The following is a 25,221-nucleotide window of genomic DNA, read 5'->3' on the forward strand; positions in this document are numbered from 1 at the left end:
CAAAGGTTTGGGATAAGTGTGTGAATTAGGGAGTCATTAGTTGACTACATAGGATAGTATGGGGATTGAGTGACGATGGAAATCAGACGTGCACAGGTGAAGCCCTGGGGCCCATCAAGATTAAGAGGGCTGGGAGAAAGGGTGGGACCCGTAAAGGAGTCTGGAAGGGATTGCTCCATGATGTAGAGAGAAGGACCAGGGGACTGTGGTACCTGGAAACCACGGAGGAGAGTGTTTCCAGGAGGAGGAAGAGCTCAGCCGTGTTGAATGTAGCAGACAGGTTAAGGAAAATTAGTAGGTTAAGGCTGACTAGAATATGTTTCAGAGAGACTGGGAGGAGAGAAATTGGAAACAGCACAATTCTGTTGAGGAGATTTGCTTAAAATGGGAACAGAGAGACAGGGTGGTGGAGAAAGAGTGAAAGATTGTTTTGTTTGTTTAGTGTTATTTTTCCTGTCTTAAAAACAACGTATTTGTGTGTTGATGGGAATGATTCAGTAGCGTGGGGAAAAACTGGAGATGGAAGAATGCAGGGAGAATTGGGGCCCAAGATTCTGAGTAATTTAGAAGGGATGAGATCTTATATACACGTGGGATGGTTAGCCATGGATAGGATGAGAGACAACTCATCTTTCGTACCAGAAAGGAAGGCAATGTCAAGGGTTTAGGTGCTTGTAGGTTCAGAGCTTTTGGCAGGTCCCTTCTGATTGCCTCAACTTTCTTACTGAGTTAAGAAGCAAAGTCATTATTTGACAGAGAGAGAGGGGAGGACATGATGGTGATTTGAGGAGAAAGGAGAAAGTGTGAAAGATGGGAAGCCCCAAGGACCACTTGAGGTTTGTGATGAATTTCAAAAGAACTCAGTCAGCACAGAGGTGTGAGGTTTTCCAGCTATGCAGGTATAATCAGGTGGAGAAATGGATTTAAAACAAGTTGTAGATTTTCCTAATGATTAAAAGAAAACAAGAGAAGGAAAAGTGTTGAGGGTTCATGCAAGGGAGCTAATGTTGTGTTTGACCATGGAATTTAAGCTTGGTTAGGAAAGAAGAGAGATCAACAATAAGGTGAAAGACAGTGAAAAGGTGTGAGGGGGAACGATTGATAAATAAATTTTCATCTTTGTAGTAGGAAACCAATAAATATCTAAAACTGAATCACTTGGTGACAGTATAAGCATATTATTTGGAGATATGAATATTAATAAAAAACAAACCAAAAGAGTTGAAAGTTGTTGCTCTGGAACATGGGAAATGGGATAAGAAGGCTTTGAGAACTACTTGACTTTTTTAAAAAAAGCTATGCACATATGTAACTTTAATAAAAATAAAACAAAGAATATTACTACCTGGCGAGGGGTTAAAAAGAAACTAGAATGTTAGAAGTGTATAACAAATGTTCAGACTAAAACTATCATCACAGTGAAATGTCTCCCTCTTAGGAAAATATATTTTAACAAGTTTGTTTACGTAGAGATTCAAAAATTTAAAGTCTCCCCAGATTTTCCCACAAAGAAAATTTTGAAAATCGACTTCTCTATGAATAAGTGTGCAAAGATGCATAAACAAGGATATTTATTGTAGCATTTTTTAAAACAGGAAAATATCAAGAGCATTCTGAAATGATCAAATATAGTTTTTTCCTAGAAATGTAATCCACTTTTAGTAATTAAATTGTAACTGGAGAAAGGGAGACAAATTACCTGATTAATGGCTCCCAACATCTCAGCCCTACTGGCCACTCGAGCTGTGCACTGACTGAGGAATGTTACACTTTTCTCCAGCTTCTTAATGATTTCCTGGGCTTGGCTGTCATCTTCACAAAGAGGTGTTAAAGACTGCACAGAAAGTAAAGTATTAAAAAGTATCCAACCCAAGTATTCAGCAAGTGATTCTAACACTGACTATATTGTAAATGCAGATGAATCTATTATCTTTGTGGAAGGTGAAAAGCAAAGACCAATAGTGAATGATACTGAAATATTAATACCTTTGTTGGTTATGACGTAGACCTATGCAGGTATTCACAAAGCCTTTTATACTATTTTTGATCCCTTCCTTCTTTACTTCCCAAATTTGCTACTCCTTCATGTGTGTTTGTATCTTTCTTCTACAATTAATAGGATGGGATGTAATTAATTGGCAATGGTAAAGAAATTATGCCTATAAATGAATTGAATGCACTATATGAAGAGCATAGTTTGAACTTTTAAGAAAAGTAATAAAAATATACTCGAATTAGATATGACTCTGATTACTATATTTGCTCTTCCATTGATGACAAGGTGAGATTGGGCTGGTTAGGCCGTTACGCCTTCATTGCCTTATGAATATTTATCTCAAACCTCTGCCCTTGAACCAAGATGATGGCTTTCCTGATGGAAGGCCATCTGTTTCACTGGAGTGGAGAAAGAATTAAGAGAACAGCATATTTGGAAGCCAACAAGCCATTGCTCATTAGCTGTGTGATCATGAGCAAATTTCTAATACTTGCGCATGTCTAAAATACCATAAATTTTATATAGCATCAGAAAGGAAAAGTGCTGCCAATAAAACCATAAGGCATCATTGACTGTAAATTGCATCTTAATTCTACAAATGTTATAATATCAAGCTTTCTGATTTGCTTTTTCTTCATCTGTCAGATGGAGACAACTGCATCTTCTTTCCAGGAATATTGTGACATGAGAGGTAATAGATGCCAATTGTTTGTCACACAGTAGATGCTCAATGAAATAGCAGCCACTTTTGAAACAGGCAGATATGTATGAGTTGCAACAGGAAAGTTGCTAACCAACTGGAATGACCATTGTCAGACATACAGTTTCTTACTGCAGTTTAAATAACCACCATTAGTTAGAAAGAGAAGAGCATATATTAGTTGTTAGTCAAACAGAATATGGCTTACCAAAACTTAATCATGAAGAAATAGAAAATTTGAGTAGACCAATAATTAGTAAGGAGATTGAGGCAGTTATAAAAAGAAAAATCTCCCAAAGAGGAAAAGTCCAGTTCCAGATGGCTTCACTAGAGAATTCTATCAAACAGCTAAAGAAGAGTTAATACCAATCCTCCTGAAACTCTTGCAAAAAATTGAAGAGGAGGGAACACTTCCAAGTTCATTCTCTGAGGCCAGAATTACCCTGATACCAAAGCCAGACAACAACATTTCAGGAAAATTATAGACCAATATTCATTATGAATAGTGATGTAAAAATCCTCAACAAAGTACTAGCAAATTGAATTCAATAGCACATTAAAAGGATTATACACCGTGACCAAGTGAGATTTATTCCTGGAATGCAAGGATGGTTCAACATATGAAAATCAATCAGTGCAATACACCACATTAACAGAATGAAGGATAAATATCCCATGATCATCTAAACTGATAAGAAAAGCATTTGACAAGATTCAACACCTTTCATGATAAAAATATCCAAAAAAACAGAAATACAAGGAAACTACCTCAACATAATAAAGGCCATATATGAACACCCAAGGCTAAAATCATACTCAATGGTGAAAGACTGAAAGCTTTTCTTCTAAGGTCAGAAACAAGGCAAGGATGCCTACTCTCACCACTTCTATGCAACTTAGTACTGGAAGTCCTATCCAGAGCAGTTAGGCAAGTAAAAAAATATATTCAAAAAATCCATACTGGAAAGAATGAAGTAAAATTATCTTTGTTCACAGATGACATGATGTTACATAAAGAGACCCCTAAAGATTCCACAAAAAGACTGTTAGAACTAATAAACAAATTCAGCAAAGTTGTAGGATACAAAATCAACACACAAAAATCAATTGCATTTCTATGCACTACCAATGAACCATCTAAGAAGGAAATTAAGAAAATAATTCCACTTACAATAGCATCCAAAAAAATAAAATAGTTGAGAATAAACCTAACCAAGGAGATGAAAGACTTGTACACTGAAAACTACAAAACATTGCTGAAAAAAATGAAAGAAGACACAAAGGGGAAGGCATCCTGTGTTCATGGACTGGAAGACTTAATTTTGTTAAGATGTCCATACTATTCAAATCAATCTACAGATTCAGTGTAATCTCTATCAAAATCCCAAAGGCGTTTTTTTCAGAAATTGAAAAATTCATATGGAATCTCAAAGAACCCCAAAGAGCCAAACAATTTTGAAAAAGAAGTACAAAGCTAAAGGTATCCCATGTCTTGGCTTCAAAACACATTACAAAGATACAGTAACCAAAACAGTATGGTTCTGGCATAAAGACAGACCAGTAGAACAGAACAGCATGCCCAGAAATAAACCTATACATATATGGTCAAATGATCTTTGACAAGGGTGCCAAGACTACAAAATGGGGAAAGGATAGTCTCTTTAACAAATGATGTTGGAAAACTGCAAAAGAGTAAAGTTGGGCTCTTATTTTACACCATATACAAAAATCAACTCAAAATGGATTAAAGACCTAAATGTAGGACCCCAAACTATATAACTCTAGAAGAAAACATAGGGGAAAATCTTCATGACATTGTATTTGGCAATGATTTCTTGAATATGACACCAAAAGCATAGGTTACAAAAGCAAAAATAGAAAAACAGCACTGCATCAAACTTACAGACTTTTGTGCATCAAAGGACATAATCAACAGAATGAAAAGGCAAATTATGGAATGGGAGAGAATATTTGCAAATCATATATCCTATTTTAAAATTGGCAAAGGACTCAGACATTTTCCAAAGATGATATACAAACAGCCAATAAGCATATGAACAGATGCTCAACAATACTAATCATCAGAGAAATGCAAATCAAAACCACAGTGAGATACCACATTGCACCTATTAAATGGCTACTATCAGAAAACAGAAAATAGGGACTTCCCTGGTGGCGCAGTGGTTAAGAATCTGCCTGCCAATGCAGGGGACACGGGTTCGAGCCCTGGTTTCGGAAGATCCCACATGCCACGGAGCAACTAAGCCTGTGTGCCACAACGACTGAGCCTGTGCTCTACAGCCCACGAGCCACAACTACTGAGCCCACGTGCTGCAACTACTGAAGCCTGCATGCCTAGAGCCCATGCTCCGCAACAAAGAAAAGCCACCACAATGAGAAGCTGGTGCACCGCAACAAAGAGTAGTCCCTGCTCACTGCAACTAGAGAAAGCCCGCACGCAGCAACGAATACCGAATGCAGCCAAAAATAAATTAATTAATTAAAAAAAAAAGAAAACAGAAAATAACATGTTGGCCAGGATGTAGAGAAATTGGAACCTTGGTGCACTGTTAGTAGGATTTTAAAATGGTAACACCACTGTGCAAAACAGTACGGTGGTTCCTCAGAAACTTAAAATAGAACTCTATATGATCCGGCAATCCAACATCTGGCCATATTTCTAAAAGAATTGAAAGCAGGGTCTTGAAGAGATATTTGCACACCCATGTTCATAGCAACAATATTCAATGTTCACCATAGCCAAGAGGTGGAAGTAACTCAAATGTCCATCAATAAATGAATGGATAAACAAAATGTGGTATATACGTACAATGGAATATTTCATTCAGCCTTAAAGGAAGGAAAGCCTGCCACATGCTACAACATGGATGAATTTGAAGACATTATGCCAAGTGAAATAAGCCAGTTACAAAAAGACAAATACTATATGATTCCACTTACATGAGCTATCTAAAGTAGTCAAATTCATAGAAACAGAAAGCAGAATGGTGATTACCAGGGGCTGACAGAAGGGCAAAAGGGGAATAGTTTAATGGCTATAGAGTTTCAGTAAGCAAGATGAAAAAGTTCTGAAGATCTATCTCACAACAACGTGAATATACTCAACACTACTGGTGTACACTTAAAATGGTTAATATGGTAAATTTTACATTATGTGCTTTTTTAACCACAGTAAAAAAACAGAATATGGTTTCTATATTTTTATTTTCTTTTTCCAAAATGAGCCCCCTTAATTTTCCAACCCATCCGTATATTTATGGTGACTGCACAAAATAGAAGAATAATAGTTGTTACACTTCTGTGTACCTTACAGAAGGTTTGCCCATTATCTGACAAGACTGAAATGTCACCGCTCTCTTTTTTCAGTTAATTAAATGGAAATCGTCTTTTGAGTCTCTTCTTTGGAGCTTAACATTGATATTATCTCCTGTTGCTCAGTTTTCTGCATAATTACTCTTCTGCCTGAAATCTATTTGAAGATACAGAGAGATGGCAGAAGATTCACGTAACTACTTTAAACGACATTTATCTGTTTTATTACTTATACCGTTCTATTGGTGAGCCTTTTATCTTAGCCTGATCCTGATTTCTTACCTCTTATTAATTCACATTTGAGTCAGGCAGGGCTTGGTACCTAGTGTTGGTTTTAGTCATACAAGTAAACTCTTACGTAATTTTGGAAACCTTATTAATAATACAACCGAACGTGTAGTCCCCAAATGTTATGAGTCTCACCTCTAACAGTTTTAAACAGTTAGTAATTTCTTTCTTCAAATTTTCTTCTGCCAAGTCACGGGATCTTTCTTCAAGCTTCACTCTTTTCTCCAAGGTGAACCAGTCGCATTTAAATCCCAAAGATAACCTGAGAAATTCGGCCTGTTGTCAAAATAATGTGAAGGTGAGGACAGAACATTGGAGGTAGTCAAATTTCCAGTTTAATACCAAATTACACTGAGGCATTTCTTTCTCCTCCCAGTGACATAATGCTGGCACGCATAGGCTTTCCCTGCACTTTGTCATGGCCAAGCCAGACAGACACCAAACGTACGATAGCTTGTGCAAAAGCTCACAGGGACTGCAGGCGAGTGAGTCTGAAACACATATTTTTTTAACTAAAGGAAAAAACATTTGCTTGAAACTTACCTCCACCTCCTTCTCATTAGCAGAAGTGCTGTAAGATAAGAGGAAGAACTTACTCAAACATAGTTCAACAGAAAAAAAATGTGAGCGTGCTATATGAGGAGGAGCTTACTTGTCACTTTGTCTAAAGTTAACTGACTTCACAGGAAGAGAGGAAACAGCAGCGCCTATTAAAAGACAATAAGATAAAAAAAAAAAAGACAATAAGATAGTATTTGGTTAAACAGGCTTGACAGCTACAGGCACATTCAATCCAATGTTGTTAGGGCCTCCCTCCACTAAACAAAGGCGTTCATTGAAATATGTCCGAGAAGACTGCCAGCTAATAATGCATTTGCTTAAATATAAGATAACGTTATGCTACGCTTTGGGGATCACGATCATGTTGAAGTTATGGGCTCACACTTCAGTGCATGAATACTCTTTGAAAACCTGAAGATGTCTCAGAGTCAAGGAACAGCCCAACTTGTTCTTTCTGCATTTGAATGTTTATTTGATTTGATTCCATGGTTAAATGCATAGCTTCATCTGGTACCCTGGTTTTCCTGCGGACCAAGGATTTAAAACCAGCAACTTTTATGAGATCTTTTATCAGGCACTTTTCTAAGTGCTTTATACATAATTTCTTCAATCCTCAACAGCCAGACTTCTCTGGTGGGTACCGTTCTTATCTACAGTTTATAGGCTAGGAAACTGAATTGCAGCTTACCTAACTCACACAGGTATTGGGGTAGTAGTAGGAGTAGGAGTAGTAGTACTAGGAGTACTAGTAACAATAGTATAATAATAATAATACTGCTAATAATAACAGCAACAATAAACATGATATCAATCATGTTTACTATATGCCAGTCCCAGAACAAAGCTCTTTATACATATTAATGATACTCTTCATGACTACTTCACAAAGAAGACAATAATAGTAATTAAGAGCATTAAGTATAGAGTTGAAAAGATCTGGTTTAAATCCTAGCTTTTGTGGACAAAGAATGTGGCCTGCCATTCAGTAAACAAATGATGCTGTGGTCATCAAGCCATCAGCCATCGTAGCTGCGGTGCACCCTGAGGGGATTTAAGACGGAGAAAAGCAGGATACTGTTCCTATATATCAAAGGAATGATTTCAATAGGCCCAGACTCTTGCATCTTCCCATACATAGAAAAGGTCTAAATTCATTAACTTGAGATGTCTGGGGTTTTTTTATAATTAGCAGTTATCTTTTGATGTTGGACTACCTGGTGGTTTTTTGTTTTGTTTTGCAAAATCTCCTGTATGTCCTGTCTCTTCCCTTACCTCTTTGGAACAGTCCCTCAGAGCTATCTGAGAGGCTATATCCCAGGCTTAAGTCCTCAGTAAATCTGTGGATAAAACATAATTCTCAACTTTTAGGTTGTGCATTTTTTTTCAGTCGACACTTTGATCCTTAAAACTAAGTGACCTGGAACAGGTCACAACTTCATCAAACCATCTATAAAATAAGGATGATTTTTCTATAGTAGCTAACTTTTATGAGAACTTTTATCAGGCACCTTTCTAAATACTTTTTACATAATTTCTTCAGTCCTCACAGCCAAACTTCTGTAGTAGGTACCGTTCTTATCTACAGTTTATAGGCTAGGAAACTGAATTGCAGCTTACCTAGCTCACACAGGTATTGGGGAGAACTAAATAAAACTATGCATAAAGAGAATTTAGCCTAGTACTTAGTACAGTCTAATTTCATAAAGGGTACTTTCTTTTTTTTTTTACTCATCATTTCCACTTTGCAGATGAAGAAATTAAGACTCAAGGTTAAATAGCTTGCCAAAGTCACAGCAAGTAAGAGAGTGACCAAGCATACAGTGAGTGACTCCAAAGGCAGAACTCTATTCACTATTCCATCCTAACAGAAGGGAGATGGGGAGAGAAGCATATGAGCACTCATTCTTCAAATACTGGCTTATTTGCTTTTAGACAGAACAATAAAAAAACCTCAGAGTAGAGCTTAGAATTTGCTACCAACATTGGCATGGTTCTTAGTTCACAATAGGACACTAATTATTACAAGACCTCTGGGCTTAACAGGCAATGCAACATAAATACGGCCTTTTGAAAACGCTACAAATTGAATCAAAATCAGTTCTATTTGGCTGATTTTATCTAGAGATGCAGAGTTGTAGATGCCATATCTTTACTCAGAAAGATTTCATCCATAAAACATACCAGCAGGGAACAAAAGTTCACATGGGGGTTGGAAGAGAACATTCCTTACCTCCTGCCACACATTCTTTTCTGTGCTCATTTATTGTTTCTGGTTCCCCTTTGGCTTCCTAAAATCATAAAGAGATTTCATTGCTAAACATAGAGTGGAAATCCTTCATAGCTAATCATTTCTCGACTTCCTGTCCTCTCCTGCCTACCCTGTTCAAAAAACACTCTATAGTATGCAAAGAACTGTGCTAGGCATTCAGAAGGAAAGAGGACTGACTCCAAGGGGGTTTCTAATCTAGCTGAGGCATAAAAAACAGAAGTACATGAAAAGCTGCAATCATGATACAAGTTACTTCAAAGCAAACTAGGATTACTTGCCAAGTAAATGAGAGATAGATAAATATGTGCTTTGCAAAAGGAAGAGAGCAACACGATGGGTTAAGAAGCATGGAAAGTCTCTGCAGACAAGGAACAAGCTGGAGCTTGAGGGAGAGATAGGACTGAATGGATGAAGAGGGGGCGCGGTGATCTAGGACTATCACACGCAGCTTTCCAGATGGATTGTTGGAGAAATTATGGCAAAATAGCTGCTAAGATTGTGCTATGTTTGGCTTTTACTCCATCTGAATATATTTTAAGGTCACTGACCAACTGTCCTACAAAGGTATCCATACGAGAATCACCATAATAGGAGAGTTGCTCTATACTGCCTGGGGAAATCTAAAGGAGAAGCTATAGGTATACAATTATTTTAGGATAATTATTATTCAACATTCTCAGAAATTTTCCATAAAAAATAAGGCCAAGACAAATTTCCTTGGTAGGGCCCTTGACACCATGTCATGTAAGTTCTGGACAACTGTAACAAATGAAATAATACAGGTAAAACACTGGATCATCCTTATCCATATTTACATACTCCAGTTTTTTTAATCCCCCCTCAACCCTGTGACATCTTCTAGTTCCTCATCTCCCATTTGTGATCAGTGAACTACTCTGCCCCTGCACCTAACGCTCCAAGGAAACTGCCCTCCCCAGTTATCAGTGAACTCCCTACTGCCAAATCCAATGGATAATTTTCAGCCTTTATCATTTTTTTGTGTGCGGTACGCGGGCCTCTCCCGTTGCGGAGCACAGGCTCAGCGGCCATGGCTCACGGGCTCAGCCGCTCCGCGGCACGTGGGATCCTTCTGGACCGGGGCACGAACCCGTGTCCCCTGCATCGGCAGGCGCACTCTCAACCACTGCGCCACCAGGGAAACCCTAGCCTTTATCTTATGTGACCTCACTGTAGCATCCAAATCGATCTATAATCCCCTCCTTCTTGAAGTTTTTTCATCCCTTGGTTCCCCTTTCCTGATGTCCCCCCATCACTACAAAGCTCCTTCTTGGTCTCCTCCACCATTGCCTTCTCTTATTAGGCAATGGAATCATCAAGAGTCCATTATCCTCTGTGCTCTCTCTCTGCCTGCCCTCCTTCCTTGGGGAATCTCATCCACCTGCTTGGTTCTTTGCTGATAACTCGCAAATATGTGTCTGCTTCTGAAAGTCCCACGGGTGAGCTTATGAATATGGGTATAGAGTTATCTATAAAATCTCCTTACAGGGTATTAATGATGTCTCATATCAACCTGAAACTTGACTTACCTCAAATTAAATTAAATTAAATTTACCCCACAAATTCTTCTCACTCCCTCCTATTCTCATGTTATTCTATTCGTTCTGTAGGTTAGGCCAGAAACCTGGGTGTTGACCTTTTCCCAGACCCCTGATTATCAGTTACCATGTACTGTGAATGCTATACCCCAAGTATCTCTCAAATGAGTCTCATTTTTTCCATCATCACTAAATTCATACTATCTTCATTTCTTGCCTGAATTACTACTATAGTATTCTAACCAATTTTCCACCTCCGTTACTACATTTTCTAATCCATTATTTTTTTAAGTTTTCTTTCTTTTTTTTTTTTTTTTTTTGAGATGAGCTAGGAAAGACTAGAGGACTTGAATTTTCCTCTGTCCATTTTTTATAAGGGGCAACCACTTTCGGCATGTGGGCTAGCCAACACTACACTTTATATATACTTTACACTACAAAGAATTATCCCAAATCACATATCCAATTACTCCACTCCCTTCAGATAAGAATAGTATAAAATTTTTATCTACCTTATTACCTTCAATGTATACATGCCACAACCTTCTCTTAACCTGAGTTAGTTGCAATGAGTCTATGTTTCTTGTCATCAAATAGGCCTAACTAAAAGAATGTTTATACACTGAGGGGAAAGCAATAATAATACACACACACAGACACACAGACACACACCTCCGCACATAGAATACAGAGAGGGACTGATGTATAAATAAGACCCTTAAGGGAACGTAGAATTGCCCCTAGTCTGTAAGTTACCCTTCAAATAATTATAAATTCATACCAGTGGCGATATGCCTTCCCTTTAAGGAAAGGAATTTAATTTTTTCTATAAACATTTAAATATTCATCCTTATAATGCTTTATAGCAGTTTGCCATGTACCTGTATAACATTCGATACCACTCACTAGGAACCTCCTCCATGACACCTCTTCTGTCCTCTCACCCCAACCATTTCTCTTTCATATCGCTGACCAGTCTAATTACTGAGTAATTGTATGTTTCTTCCATTAATTATAACACATCTTTAAGATAGATATCACTGTTTTGTTTAGCCTTATTTATTAATGCCTTCATTTATTTAAGAGTACTCTACAGATAGATATTTAGCTTGTTTCCAGCAGATCTTTGATGAATAAATGAGTGAATGAATGCATGAATGAATGAAAGAAAAATCAGTGTGGAGTCAGGAGGTCCTACCTGAGTCTACTGAGTGACCCTGGATGGTTTGGACTCAACTTCTTCATCTATACAATATCAGTATAACTAAATTCTATTAACCTCATAATATTTTGAAAGGATAAGATGCAATCGTGCTTTTAAGAGTATTTTGCAAACTTAAAGGGACAGTTCTAAATATCATTGCAACATACCATTACTTTTACTGTTGACATGCATATATTTCCTTACCTGGTTTTTTTTTTTTTTTTTTTTTTTTTTTTTGGAGGGGGGTACGCGGGCCTCTCAGTGTTGTGGCCTCTCCCACCATGGAGCACAGGCTCCAGACGCGCAGGCTCAGCGGCCATGGCTCAAGGGCCCAGCCGCTCCGCGGCACGTGGGATCTTCCCGGACCAGGGCACGAACCCGTGTCCCCTGCATCGGCAGGCGGACTCCCAACCACTGCGCCACCAGGGAAGCCCCTCCTTACCTGATTTGACATGATGTTTTCTTCATTCACAGAGCCTTGGAGTGCAATATTTTCAGGAGCTGGACTTCCACCTATAAGAAGGAGGAAACACATCAACAGTGTTGGGGGGAGGGGGAGCAGTAACAAGTAAAAGAGGAAGGAATAGTGAGGGTGGCAATGCGGGCGGAATAGTAAGTGGCAAAGTGCTTAACACGTGAGACAAATTTTGTACTAAAAAACTTTAAATGTGTCCATTCATTCAGATTCAGGACTAGGTCAGCTAAAGTTCCCAAGGAAGCTAACCATATAAGATTTCTTAACAGAAATGAATACCTGTATAAATGATCTTCAAACAGTAGGGTTTTTAAAATAAAAAGGAGCTACTGCTGCTTTTTAAAATCAAACACTTTACTAGTATAATTGCAGAAACTGAATGAAAGGATGAACAATTAGTAACTTAGTAGCTTTTTTTTTTATAGATTGACAAACAGGTTTTTAACAATTATATATGCAAGGCTGATAACAAAGTATATCCTTCCAAAACACAGTATCTTTCTAAATAAAATGTAATCAAACTAAGAAGAAAAGATGCACTTTTAATTTATGCCATTCCTTTTTGTAATTTCCCTTTGTTTATTTGTATTGTCATGTACTTGATGATGATTTTCCTCTTCACATGATCCATTGTCCTGACTTTAGTTCAGTGCAGGCACAAAGGTCAGTGGCTATAGTCAGATTTCGTTTCTTTCTTTTTAAGAAAACAGAATAGTTAAAGGATGTATTAGATATTTTTAATTTACATGGAAATAAGAGCAAAATGGTAACCCCTTTCTTCAGGGATATAAAATTTTTTCCCTATGGAAATTTTATTTTAGTTCTTTAAAAAAAAATTAAAACAGGTAGTAGATTCATATGGCCCATAAATGAAAAAGCGTAAAATTGTTTTCCAGTGAAAATTTTCCCTCCCATCACGCCTGCCAGAAACCTACTTTACCTCCTCATAGACAATGTTACAAATTTTTGTCTAGCCTTGCAGAGATATTTTATATATACACAAAAACTTTTTTCTATTTTTTTCCCACAAATTTTTACATGCAATACATAATGTTTTGTACTTTGGCGTTTTTCCACACAAAAAATAGTTCTTTGATATCCTTCCAAGAAAAAAGTTTCCTTATATATGTTTTACAGATGTATACTAGTATTCCATTACATGGATATGCCAAAATATGTTAATTAGTCTTCTACTGATCGTTAACTTGTTTCCAATATTTTGTTGTGACAAACAATGTTGCAGTAAATAAACTTCCATATACATCATATAGTATGTATGTACTTAGATCTACAGGATAAAGTCCCAGAAACCAAATTGTTTTATCATGGAATATGTACATTTAAATTTTGGGTAGATATTGTCAAATTCCTCTCCATACTAATTACAATAATTTACATTCCCTGCAGCAGTGTATGAGAATTCTTTTCCCCCCAACAACCTTACCAACAGTGTGTAATCAAATTTTTTATCTTTGTCTACATGACAGGTAAAAACTAGCACCCTGGTGCAGTTTTAATTAAAATTTTTCTTATTTGGTGTGAGGTAGAATATAAAGATATTCTTCAGTCAACTGAAGGAATGGATTCCATTTCTACAATTTTACAGCTCCTTTAACTTAGCACCTGTATCTCAAATTTAATTGTCCCAATTTAAACATTAGATGAGTTTTCCTTGATCGGTGTTTTTGGTTGGAATGAGAGCCTATGTTTCCCATGAGTGTCAACCGTAGTGATGTCTCACTGGGAATGGTTCAGAATAAGCACTTTATTTTCAGACTCAAATGGCAGAAAAGGATCTAACATGTTATCTAGTTAATATCTGCCTCCTGAGTGGACCATCACTAATCGGTCCATCCTTTTAACCCAGTAGATTCTAATTAGGATTCTGAGAATTCCTAAGTAGGTGATTTCACATCTGCATCACAGTTGAGACTCAGGTGTGTCCAATCAATTTTGGCCATAAGGAAATATTTAAATCCCATTAAAATATACTGTAATTTTTATTTTAAATACAGAATTGGAAAAAAGTTGGTAACATTGTCATATAGGAAGGCCATGGTCACCTCTGGACTTCTTTTCTCCAGACTATGTCTTCAAACTTCTTTTATAAAATAGTATTACTGAGCCACTGAGGATGGTTACTCCACTAGCTTCCAAGTTTGCTTAGTGTTTTAGAATGGAAACTCGACTTGAACACTTCAACAGCTTACCTTTGATCTTCTTCACAGCAGAAGTTGATCTTTTATCCTCCTCTTTCTCACAGAGTGGTTTACAATCAATGACACCAGAAGCCATATGCAAAATTTCTGATCCAGAATCTATCAACAGGAGGAAACTAACAGCATGAATACTATGCAAAAGGATTATTTGCCTATGTCCTTTTCATTTGCACACACCTTAGCAGGTCACAGAACATCCAAGCTTATAGTTATAATACTAACACTCTATTTTTATATCTTTTCTAATCTACTCACCACTTGAAGTTACAGTACTCTCTGTGGATGAAGTGTGTCCAGGAGATGGTAGGGTGGAATATTCCCTGTCAAAAAAGTAGAAGTATTTTAGAGTGTCTGGTCCAAAGAATTCTCTTAGAAATTAACTGAATATGCATCAAAAGTCATACACAGAAACAAACAAGCAAACCTGGACTGTGGCAGGCTCTCAGAATATAAGCGTTCAACACCATTCTCCTTAAGATAAAAAAAAAAGAGAGAGAGAAACAAGTTTAACAATTTGACATTTTCCATTCCAGTGAAGTTGTGTTAAGCAAACATTTTCATACAGTTTTAAATGAACCCATATTTGCTTTGCTCTTCTGCAGAGGATATGGGAATGGGATGGTACAGGGCAGACTGATATACATACTTCCTCAAAGCTGTACTTGCAAAAAAAAAAGTCCAATTTTAAGTATACTTACGAGTCCAACATTTAAAGAAAATTTAAATTCTTGGGCAAAACAAATTCTAAACTTAAAGGGCAGATAGAGTTTATATCATGAACTTAAGTTTTCTTTAAACAGAACATTCTAGGTGGGCATAAAACAACATTTCTATTTATGGAAATATTACTCAACTTAAAAATTTTGGCCTGTTGATTTAAAAATGCTTCTCAATTTTCTAGCTAGACACATAATACATTTTAAAGTTAATCCAATTCTCAAAGATCTGAGGGATTACATCTACGTCAGCACCTCTTACTTGGGGTTCAAAAAGAACTTAACAAAACTGTGGTCCCAGCCTTCCAGGGCAAGCATGTGAAAGTCTCATTTGAGCTTCTTAACGTTTATCAAGAGTTCCTAATTTGGGGGGAACTTCAGGAGATTAGGTTCACTTATTCTCTTTCAAAAAATACAGTGGGAACACATGTTCCTCTTTAATAAAAAGTTTTTCTATTCAATAATAAGTATATTTTCATTATCATTTGGTTTATTTAGGAAAAAATATAAAAATTTAATAAATTAAAACTGAAATCACTTGGACATATCCAAAATATGCACAGACAATGCAAAACTGAAGACATTTAAATATTCCATAATCAAACACACAGCTTCTTGTTAACTGGCACAACCAACAACAGGTTTCAATGGAGGGATGCCGTATATCATAAACCGTATTTAGAATCTCTCCAAGATAATACTGACTATAGTCACAGAAAGATAAAGGTTTACCGAGAGTTTGCTGAATGTATAGTTATCCAATACAAAAAACAATAGCTTACATCTGTTCAGCACATCAAAATTTACAAAAGCCCTTTTACGTATCATCTCATTTAACTCTCCCAACAACCTTATGCAGCGGGTTTTACGAAAAAAAAAAAGATTTACTTATTTCAGGTAAGGAAAGTAAAACCAATGAATAAAGTAATTTCTCGGGAGTATTCAGAATGGTGGTGTCAGCCTCTAAACAGTCTAAACAATCAGACTAAATACAGTCTGATTGTAAACAGAACTGTCTTCATTGTAAACAGAACTGTCTCTGAAATACCCTAAGGCTATCGGAGAGGCAGACTTCACAATGATTGTCTTAGACTGGTAGATGATTTGAATATAAACTTTTAAAATGTTCCCCTCAAATGTTTAGAAAACTCCACAAACTTGCGCAGCAAGAATTTACACCTAATCCTCCTACATATAAATGTTGGGCAATCTTCTCTTTTATTTCATTTTTGTCCCTGCTTTAAATGTCTTTGTGTCAGATTATATGTAACTGAAGCCTCCTGTGACATCAGTTTAATTTAAGTCAACAACTTTCATCAAAGGGCCAGTTTGTGCCAGAAACAGTGAAAGGCTGTTTCTGGCACAAAACAGAAAGGTTGGAGAGACCAAAAACACATTCCTTGTCCCAGAGGAGCTCACAGGCCAGTCAGAAAGACAAATATGTAAAACAAATACTTCGTAAATTATAAGCAGCATTCCACAGAGGAAAGTAACATGCACAGAACAGAGTAGGGTAATATTTGCATTAAATTTTGAAGAGAAATTATACCTTATACTTCACAGGTAGTTAAATGATATTGGCTCTATCCTTAAGATATTTAAATAGATTGTACTAGTAATTAGTATATGCTTATTTAACTATCTGCCAATATATATGTAAGAAATGAAGCTATAAAAATATGAAAAAATTAAACATTCTTCAGTCTCATTAAGTATCTTCCATAAAAGTCAACAAGGATTGACTCCTTAATAATAAAAAAATCAGGCCCATTTAACCCTCTATAACATACAAATCTGTTATTATGTGTGGCTTGAAAAAACATTTATTACTGTGCTATAATTAATAATATATATTATATATAATAATTATATTGCACTAACTAAAAAGCTAATTTTGTCAGAAAAATATTTCTTCTTATACAAATCAGAGTCATGAATACCTATATTTGAATTTAAGAGGTATGAAAGAGAATGCAGTTATTTTCTATTCAATTAAACTGATTTCCAGTATTAGGGGAAAGGGAACACATTATTTCTGTAAACTTTGTTTTTTTAAAAAAAGTTTATTATTTAAAGTCAAAATAATAATAAATATAGCAAAAATACAGTTTGCTTTCATTATACTAGAAATAAATCTCATTTGCCATATGGTCTGTGTAAAGCCCTTCTTTTGTCCTATTTTTTATATGTGAAACCTTTTGGTAAACATAAAATATTTATTGATTAAATAAGTAACAATTCTGTGATTTTCGAGAAATGGCATATATTTTGTAGCTGTACATTACTACATTGTTCTGTTGCAAGGATATTGGATATTATTGGATATTACTCCCAATTCATTAATCTTTATAAATCTCACTAATCAGAAAACAACATAATATACAACATATCTCAATCTTAGATTTTCATACGTTTGGTCTAACATTTTTTTCCTCCTTACAAGAAGAAGCAGATAAAAGAAGGAGATTTTTTTTCTTCCAAATTTAGGGTTATCGTTAATGAAAGTTGGAGATATAGCCCCTCAGGGCGTCTGTACCTGTGAAGGGGGGGTGAAAAATAACTCAGCAAAAACTTTCTACAATTGTGCTCTTTTCTTCCAGTTTCAAAAGGCACCCCTATTTAAACCCACAGGAGAACCTAACACACACAACAACTGTAGGATCTGGGCAGATGAGAAAAAAGATAATTTACTGGATATATTTTATAACCAAGGAAAATCAAGAAACTGACTAAAAGCAAGAAAAAGAAATTTCAGAAGAGAGACTTACCTACATGTAGAAGATTGGCTCAAGTCAATGAGTCTAACATATGCCGACAGCATAGAGCAGGAAGCATGTTCTTCCTGTTCGAGCCATTCAAATATCAACCTGCATAACATTTACATGAAAATCCGTGGTCCAGTCCATTTGCTTTTGAGAGTAAAAGTCTAACGTAGGGTGGGGTAGTTAAGGTACTCATGGAACAAAGCGAGACATTCTCCCACGGGCTAGATCAGCAAATGCAGGATGCACACACACATATTCTCTCTCTCTCTCTCTCTCTCTCTCTCTCTCTCTCTCTCACACACACACAGCAGTATTATTTTAATATTTAGATAGAAAATATGAAGAACAATAAGAAATAACTTCTAAGGTATTAGTAAGGGCAATTAACAGGCCTAGATAATCTCCCAGGGTTACTCTTCTAGATGAAGTGCTATTTCATCCTTAGATTTTTATGATCAGAAACCCTTCCACTAATAAACATTCATGTTACCGATGTAATTTTTACTTTTAGATCCATTTTAGACAATTGACGTTGCTCAAATAAACTAATATGATTTTCTGAGAAAAGAAGAAAAACCGAACAAAAGGAGTCTATATAGACTTATTTTATTCTAACTTAAAAAAAACAAAAATGCCCTTGACTTGAAGTTGGTTTCAATATTCTAAAAAGAAAAGAATGTAAAATTAAACATCAAAAGATTACAACTGTTATAACCTAAATAAAACGAAATTCCTTCCCAAGTTTTTTGGGGTTTTTTTGCAATTTCTAACTAAAAGGACACCACACCTTCAGATCCACAGGACATTCCCACCACTTTGAGGTTCATTTGTAATACAGTTATAAGCCAACTTCTACATGTCCCAGTTTTGCAACTGGCAATGTTATTTATTCTCCAAGTTTATTAAAGCTGCACCCACGCACAGCTTGAGAGAACAGGACATACAATGGCCAGAAAATCTGAGATACTTTAAAACTGATTCTGTCCTTTGCCTCATAAATCACCTTCTCCTAGTGATAGTATATCTTAGGCAAAAACATGTAATGACATGAAGGAGACCTCAAAGGGATGGCAAAGCACTTAATATTTAGTATATGTGATTTTTTTAAACAGCCAAAGAGAAAACAGAAATTCATCTTCCTATCCTCTGACCTGTATCCTCTGAGCTTCACACTGCTTATAATTCTGATTCTGGGTGATAGTTACAGTTGCTATTTTCTGAGTGTTTACTATGAACCAGGTACTTTATATATGTTATAAAGTGTCTTGTTGGGGTCAAATCTGAGGTTGGAGTAGGTAGAGGGGAGAATCAGTTTCATCGTCATGTAATTTTCATGAAGCTTCTTAATTCTTGGAGTGTTTGGGGACAAACACAGGTACCTAATCACAAGTCCAGTTTTGCAAAGTCCCAGAAATCCTTTGGTTGCTCTTCAGACTCAATGGTGGGAGCCGTGAATAAGGAAAGAAAGATTATAAGGAGAGACAACTGAGCCCCAGAGAGAAATTGCCAAGAGTGAGGAAGGACTGAGAAAGTTGGGCCAAATGAACAGCTGGGTCTAGCTATAGAAGCGAGCAGCAATCCCTGATTCAGTGGGAGACTGTGCTACTAGCCAGCCCTGCTGGATTATCTACTTTCCTTGAAAAGTAGAGGATAATTTTAACTGCATCACAAGGAGTCCACCCAACACCACAGTAGTACCCAGCTCTGAAGGTGCTGAAACAAGAAGTGAGAGTCATCTCCCAACCGACCAGGAAGAGGAGATCACCAAAGGTCCAGACACAGCGTTCCAAGGAGGTCGACCGTGGAGCAGGCAGGGACTATGGACAGTGTGGGCAACAAACAGAAAGGACTGCAGAGATGTGAAACCAACCACCTTCTCCAGCGGTCTCTCAGGGGGTGAAGTGTCCTTCCCTGGGACCCACAAGTTGGTGAGACCAGAAGGACATTGGGATATACTGGTAGGCACCAGTATAGAGGTTCTTGGAAATGCTGAGAAGGGACCCCATGAATCAAAAAGGCCTTCCTATTCATCAGCAAGTGGGGAGACAGAGCACTGAGATTTGTCTCTCCTCTAAATATGACCTACTTGGTTTGTTTCCCTGGACTGGTTAGGCCAGAATTCAGCTGCTGCAGAGATATATAGGTATATGTATATGCATAATGTGTGTATATGTGTATGTGTGTATTTGAATCCTGAAAAGGACTCTGCAAAGTAATATCTCTGTTTCACAAGGGAACACACACAAACTGAAAGAGGTTAGGCCACTTGTCCAAGTTCACACAGCTAATAAGTAACAGAGTCAGCTTAAACCCACAACTGCTTAATTCCAAAGCCTATGCTATGTGGCTAAAAATTCTAGGTCATGACTGGGAAATATTTCAAATAAATACAAAAGTAGACAGAATAGAATAATTACCCTTTGTGTACCCATTCTGCAGATTCAACAATTAACAACCTATGGCCCATCTCCTTTCATCTATACCGTCACCCACTAAACCTACCTTAGCATTGTTTTGAAGCATATCCCAGATACCATAGACATTTCTTTCATAAATATTTTAGTCTGAGTCTCTAAAAGATGAGGACTGGAAATAATTTATTTCCTTTCTTCCTCTTTATGCTAAAATATCCCAAATAAATAGATTTCACTGGGTCATTAAAGTAGCTCTGTTCTCCCCAGGAATGTCCCAAACTGGACCCCAAATTATTTTACTAAGACACGTTCTTTTTGAGGTATTAGTCTTGCTAGAGTCCTTTGGTCACCCAAAGATCCCTTATGAATACCGATGTTCACTCTTATCTCCTATTGTGCTTTCTGAAAAAGATGCTAGAATATAGCTTCCTCTATGAAAATGGGAGAGGAATTAAAAAAATAAATCTAAGCTTCTCAGGAACACCAGTCAGAAAGCAAGAGGGCGAGACTGTCAATTCAACAAGTCCACTGGGTGCTCACTCAATGTTTTAAATAGAGCCTGTAGGGAGTACAAAAATAAATAAGTAAATAGGCATTCAACAAATATTAATTAATAGAGCAGCTACTGCATACCAAATCTATTCAGGTTGCTAGGTGCACATTGGTTAATGGCCAAAGGCACTCTACACCAAGCTTATAATCTGATACAGGAACATGTTAAGAAAACAAAGAACTACAATGTAACCAAAATATAGACGAGAGGAGCACAGAGTTACTGGAGTCTAAAAGAAAAGAGTGAACTTATTTTTTTCCTGAGTGCTACGGTTGAGAAATGAGGAAAATGAGGCCTGAATGACAAGACTTTTCCATAGTAGCAGAGAGGTCGAACCAGGGAAAACCCTCACTTCTTGACTTCTAATCCATTACGATTTCCATCTCAAGAAGGACTAGAGATGCTCGATGGTAAACATTTCTCACTACCACAAAAGGTTTTATAGAACACTTGGTTTTTGGAATGGGCCTTGATAGTCAAATAGAATTTGACAAGTGGAGAAGTGGAAGTGTTCTGGGCAGAGAAAACAGCATAAACAGCTTTGTGTCACATATTCCAACGATACAGACCACCTGGTTTGGCTGACATTTAGGGACAATTATAAGGCATGGATGGAGAAAGGATGGAAAGGTAGGTTGCAACCAGATTAGAGAAGAGCTTGAATACCAGGGCAAGTTGTTTGTTTTGAAGGCCCTCAGGAGTGATGAAATTCCAAGAGTTTGAAGCCAAAGAGTTAGGAAAACACAACGATTTAGATTTATGGGTCGCTGGGACAAACACGGATTATATGCTTTGTAATTTTAATTTCATGTTTCATCCTAATTCTTATGAATGAGAATGCATAGATAAGCATTATCTAAGGAGAGAGTTCTATTTGTTTAAGAGATGGGTGGGGGGCATGAAGGGGTAGAAGGTGGGGATTTACTCAAGGGACAGGCATGAGGGAGTCAACAGGCTGCCCGGATTCCTCAGTGGAGCAGAGGAAAAGGGAAACGGTGGACATTGGTGGGAACAGCCATAGAGTGCAGCTGACAGATTAGTTCCTGGGGCCTATGGAAGAAATGGCACGGAGGCAGCAGGAAAACCTTCAGGGAATCTGTACATTTCCGCAGGAGCATTTAACAGGAGTTTGTCTTGTGATCTCCATTCGCTCCTACTTCATGGGTGTCGAGACAAAATAATTCGGTCACATATCCTAATGAGAGTGGATTAGGAGCTCCTTTTAGATACAAAAGGGAGCAAATTTATTTCTTAGCCAAAAAACTACTTTCAAGGTAACTAGGAGTCGTTATTATGATTGAAACGTCTAAATTCAGTGTTCTCAGAGGAGTTGTAAGAAGGGATTAATCTTTGAAGCTATACAAACTTGAATTTGAATCCCAGGTTTGCTACTTACTAGTTGAGTGATCCTGGTTAAGTTATTTAACCTCTCTGAACTTCAGTTGCCTCATCTGTAGAAGCAGAGAATACTTACCATTCAAAGTTGTAGAGAGAATTAATAACATGGCACGTGGAAATGTTTTCCTACAAAGCACCTGGTACACAACTGATGTTGGTTCCTTCCCCTTTCTTGGTGAAATCAGTACCAGATAAAAGGGAAATTACTAACAACCAAACATCCTGTAAGCTTCCAAGTTCAACTTCCTTTATTAAAACTTTACAAGAACTGCTAAGGAATAGCAAAATAGATTCATTTCCTTTTTCTTTCCTTTTCTCAGCTATTCAATAGGATGGGGTACTAAGGAATGGAAAAATGTGAGATACATACACTTAAAAGAATAAGAACAACTCATATAAATCATTTTTTTTAAAAACTCATTTTTTAAAATGGACAAAAGATCTGGGTAGACATATCTCTAAAGAAGATATACACATGGCCAATGAGTGCATGAAAAATGCTCAACATCATTTGTCTTTAAGGAAATGCATATCAAAACCACAAGATACCACTTTACATCCACTAAGATGCCTATAACCAAAAAGATAGACAAAAAATAATAGATACATGTATATATATAACTGAATCACTTTGCTGTACACCTGAAACTAACACAACATTGTTAATCAACTATGCTCCAACATAAAATAGAAATTAAAAAATCAAATTTAATTTAATTAAGGAAAAGATAGACAAGTGTTGACAAGGATGTAGAGAAAATGAAATCCTCATACATTACTGGTGGGAATGTAAAATGGTGTAGCTGCTTTGAAAATCTGTTTTGCAGTTCCTCAAAGTGTTAAACATAGAGTGACCATACGATGCAATAATTTTACTCCTAAATATATACCCCAAAGAACTGAAACATATGTTTACACAAAATGTTTTACACTAATGTTCTTAGGGGCATTATTCATGGTAGCCAAAAAGTAGAAACAACCCAAGTGCTTATCGGTGGTGAATGGATAAACAAAAGGTGGTATATTCATACACTGGAGTATTATCCAGTCATAAAGAGGAAGGAGGCACTGATAACATGCTACAACACGGATGAACCTTGAAAACATTATATTAAGAAAAGGAGCCAGTCACAAGAGGTCCATACTGTATTATTCCATTTATATGAGACATCCAGAATAGGCCAGTCTGTAGAGGCAGAAGGCAGATTAGTGGCTGCCCAGGGTGGAGTGGGGTGGCGGATAGGGCTAGACTGCTAGTAGGTGTGAGGTTTCTTTCGAAGGGGATCAAAATGTCCTAAAGTTGATTGTGGTGATGGCTGCACAACTCTGAATATTTTTAAAAACGTTTAATTGAACAATTTAAATTGATGAATTGTTTGGTAGGAGAATTATATCACAATAAACCTTTTTTATTTTATTTTATTTTATTTTATTTTTGCGGTACGCGGGCCTCTCACTGTTGTGGCCTCTCCCGTTGCGGAGCACAGGCTCCGGACGTGCAGGCTCAGCGGCCATGGCTCATGGGCCCAGCCGCTCCGCGGCATGTGGGATCTTCCCGGACCAGGGCACGAACCTGTGTCCCCTGCATCGGCAGGCGGACTCTCAACCACTGCGCCACCAGGGAAGCCCAATAAACCTTTTTTAAAAAAAGGAAGAGTGATGGATTTCCAGATTCTGGAACAGAATGGTCTGCTCCATTTGACTGAGAAGATCACGTTCCCTCAGGCTCAGACTGCTGACCAAGGAAAGTGCTCCAGGCACATCTCCACGACCTGGGGTGTTTGCCTAAGTGCCCTCAGCTACTCAGTATTCTCTTCTTGGGTAGAGAAGTACTATTAGCACCTAACTGCAGCCATGGGTACTCCTTGGGCTTTGCCTTACTCTGTACAGCAAAGTACCAGCACCTCAAAGATAATCTAGCCTTTACCTCGAGAGAGTCAATGAGACCTAAGACTCCTGATAGCCAATAGTGAATTTAAGTCCCAAACCAGCCTGCCTTTCAAACAAAAAGTTCAGCACACTTCATCAAAATCTCCATTTGGTTATATATCCTTGAGTTTATACTACAGAAGGGGTAGAAATCCCCCCAGATGCCATCAAAGGTTGACATTTCTCATGCATCTGAATTCTGTGGTATAAGACTTGTACTTGCCATAAGAGTCTCTATAATACTTAAACAAAACAAAACAACACCACAGAAGAGGGTCAGGATATGGTAGAGCTAAAAATGAAGTTGAAATATAGTCCAATACTCACTTCCATACTTAGGTCATTATTCATCCTGATGCAACCTGAAAGATCTGGTCCTGGGTGGGGACCACCTGTAGGGCCTGGACACCTAATAATAGACAGTAAAGTTCCTTAATACAGGTGGAAAAACTGCAAATTTCAGCAGATACCAATCTACCACATAGTTCCCCTTCCCTGCCCCAAGTTTACCGAATTTCTAATTAAGTTCATGTCTTAACGGAGACATGATGAAAGAGAGCTCTAAGCTCATCAGAGAGAGAGGTTATAACCATAGAGAATCTAGTCCCAAATGAAAATGAAGTATTTGCAATTCAGAGTCTTGCTTCCTGACCCTCGACACAGAAAGGAAATTTCATTGGGGTGAACAGTGCTCACAAACTCCACTGACATTTCTGAACTTTTCCTAAGGAAGAAATGTCTGTGTACTTAGAAAGGTGAGTGAGCTCAGATGAGCTTTGGGAGAAGGTATGTACGAGCACAGGGATAGAGTCCCAAAGACTTGTTCACCTGGAGTGTAAAGGAAT

General features: G+C 37.3%; 1 protein-coding gene across 3 annotated transcripts in view; it reads right to left on the reverse strand.

The window, feature by feature from the left end:
- Window positions 1-25,221, reverse strand: part of IRAG2 (inositol 1,4,5-triphosphate receptor associated 2) — a 92,302-nt gene that overhangs the window by 11,533 nt on the left and 55,548 nt on the right. For 2 of the 3 annotated variants that reach the window (XM_004310955.4, XM_019936409.3), the window contains 10 exons: window positions 24,704-24,785; window positions 15,026-15,072; window positions 14,857-14,921; window positions 14,593-14,700; window positions 12,350-12,420; window positions 9,109-9,166; window positions 6,970-7,024; window positions 6,861-6,888; window positions 6,453-6,593; window positions 1,700-1,834 (listed from right to left, as the gene is read on the reverse strand). In XM_004310955.4, the coding sequence (XP_004311003.4) occupies window positions 1,700-1,834; window positions 6,453-6,593; window positions 6,861-6,888; window positions 6,970-7,024; window positions 9,109-9,166; window positions 12,350-12,420; window positions 14,593-14,700; window positions 14,857-14,921; window positions 15,026-15,072; window positions 24,704-24,785 (790 nt within the window). Of the gene's footprint in view, window positions 1-1,699; window positions 1,835-6,452; window positions 6,594-6,860; window positions 6,889-6,969; window positions 7,025-9,108; window positions 9,167-12,349; window positions 12,421-14,592; window positions 14,701-14,856; window positions 14,922-15,025; window positions 15,073-18,085; window positions 18,334-24,703; window positions 24,786-25,221 lie in introns of those variants that run through there. The other variant, XM_019936411.3, reaches the window with a different exon arrangement.

The sequence above is a fragment of the Tursiops truncatus genome, chromosome 11, assembly GCF_011762595.2.
Source record: "Tursiops truncatus isolate mTurTru1 chromosome 11, mTurTru1.mat.Y, whole genome shotgun sequence".
Lineage (NCBI taxonomy): Eukaryota > Metazoa > Chordata > Mammalia > Artiodactyla > Delphinidae > Tursiops > Tursiops truncatus.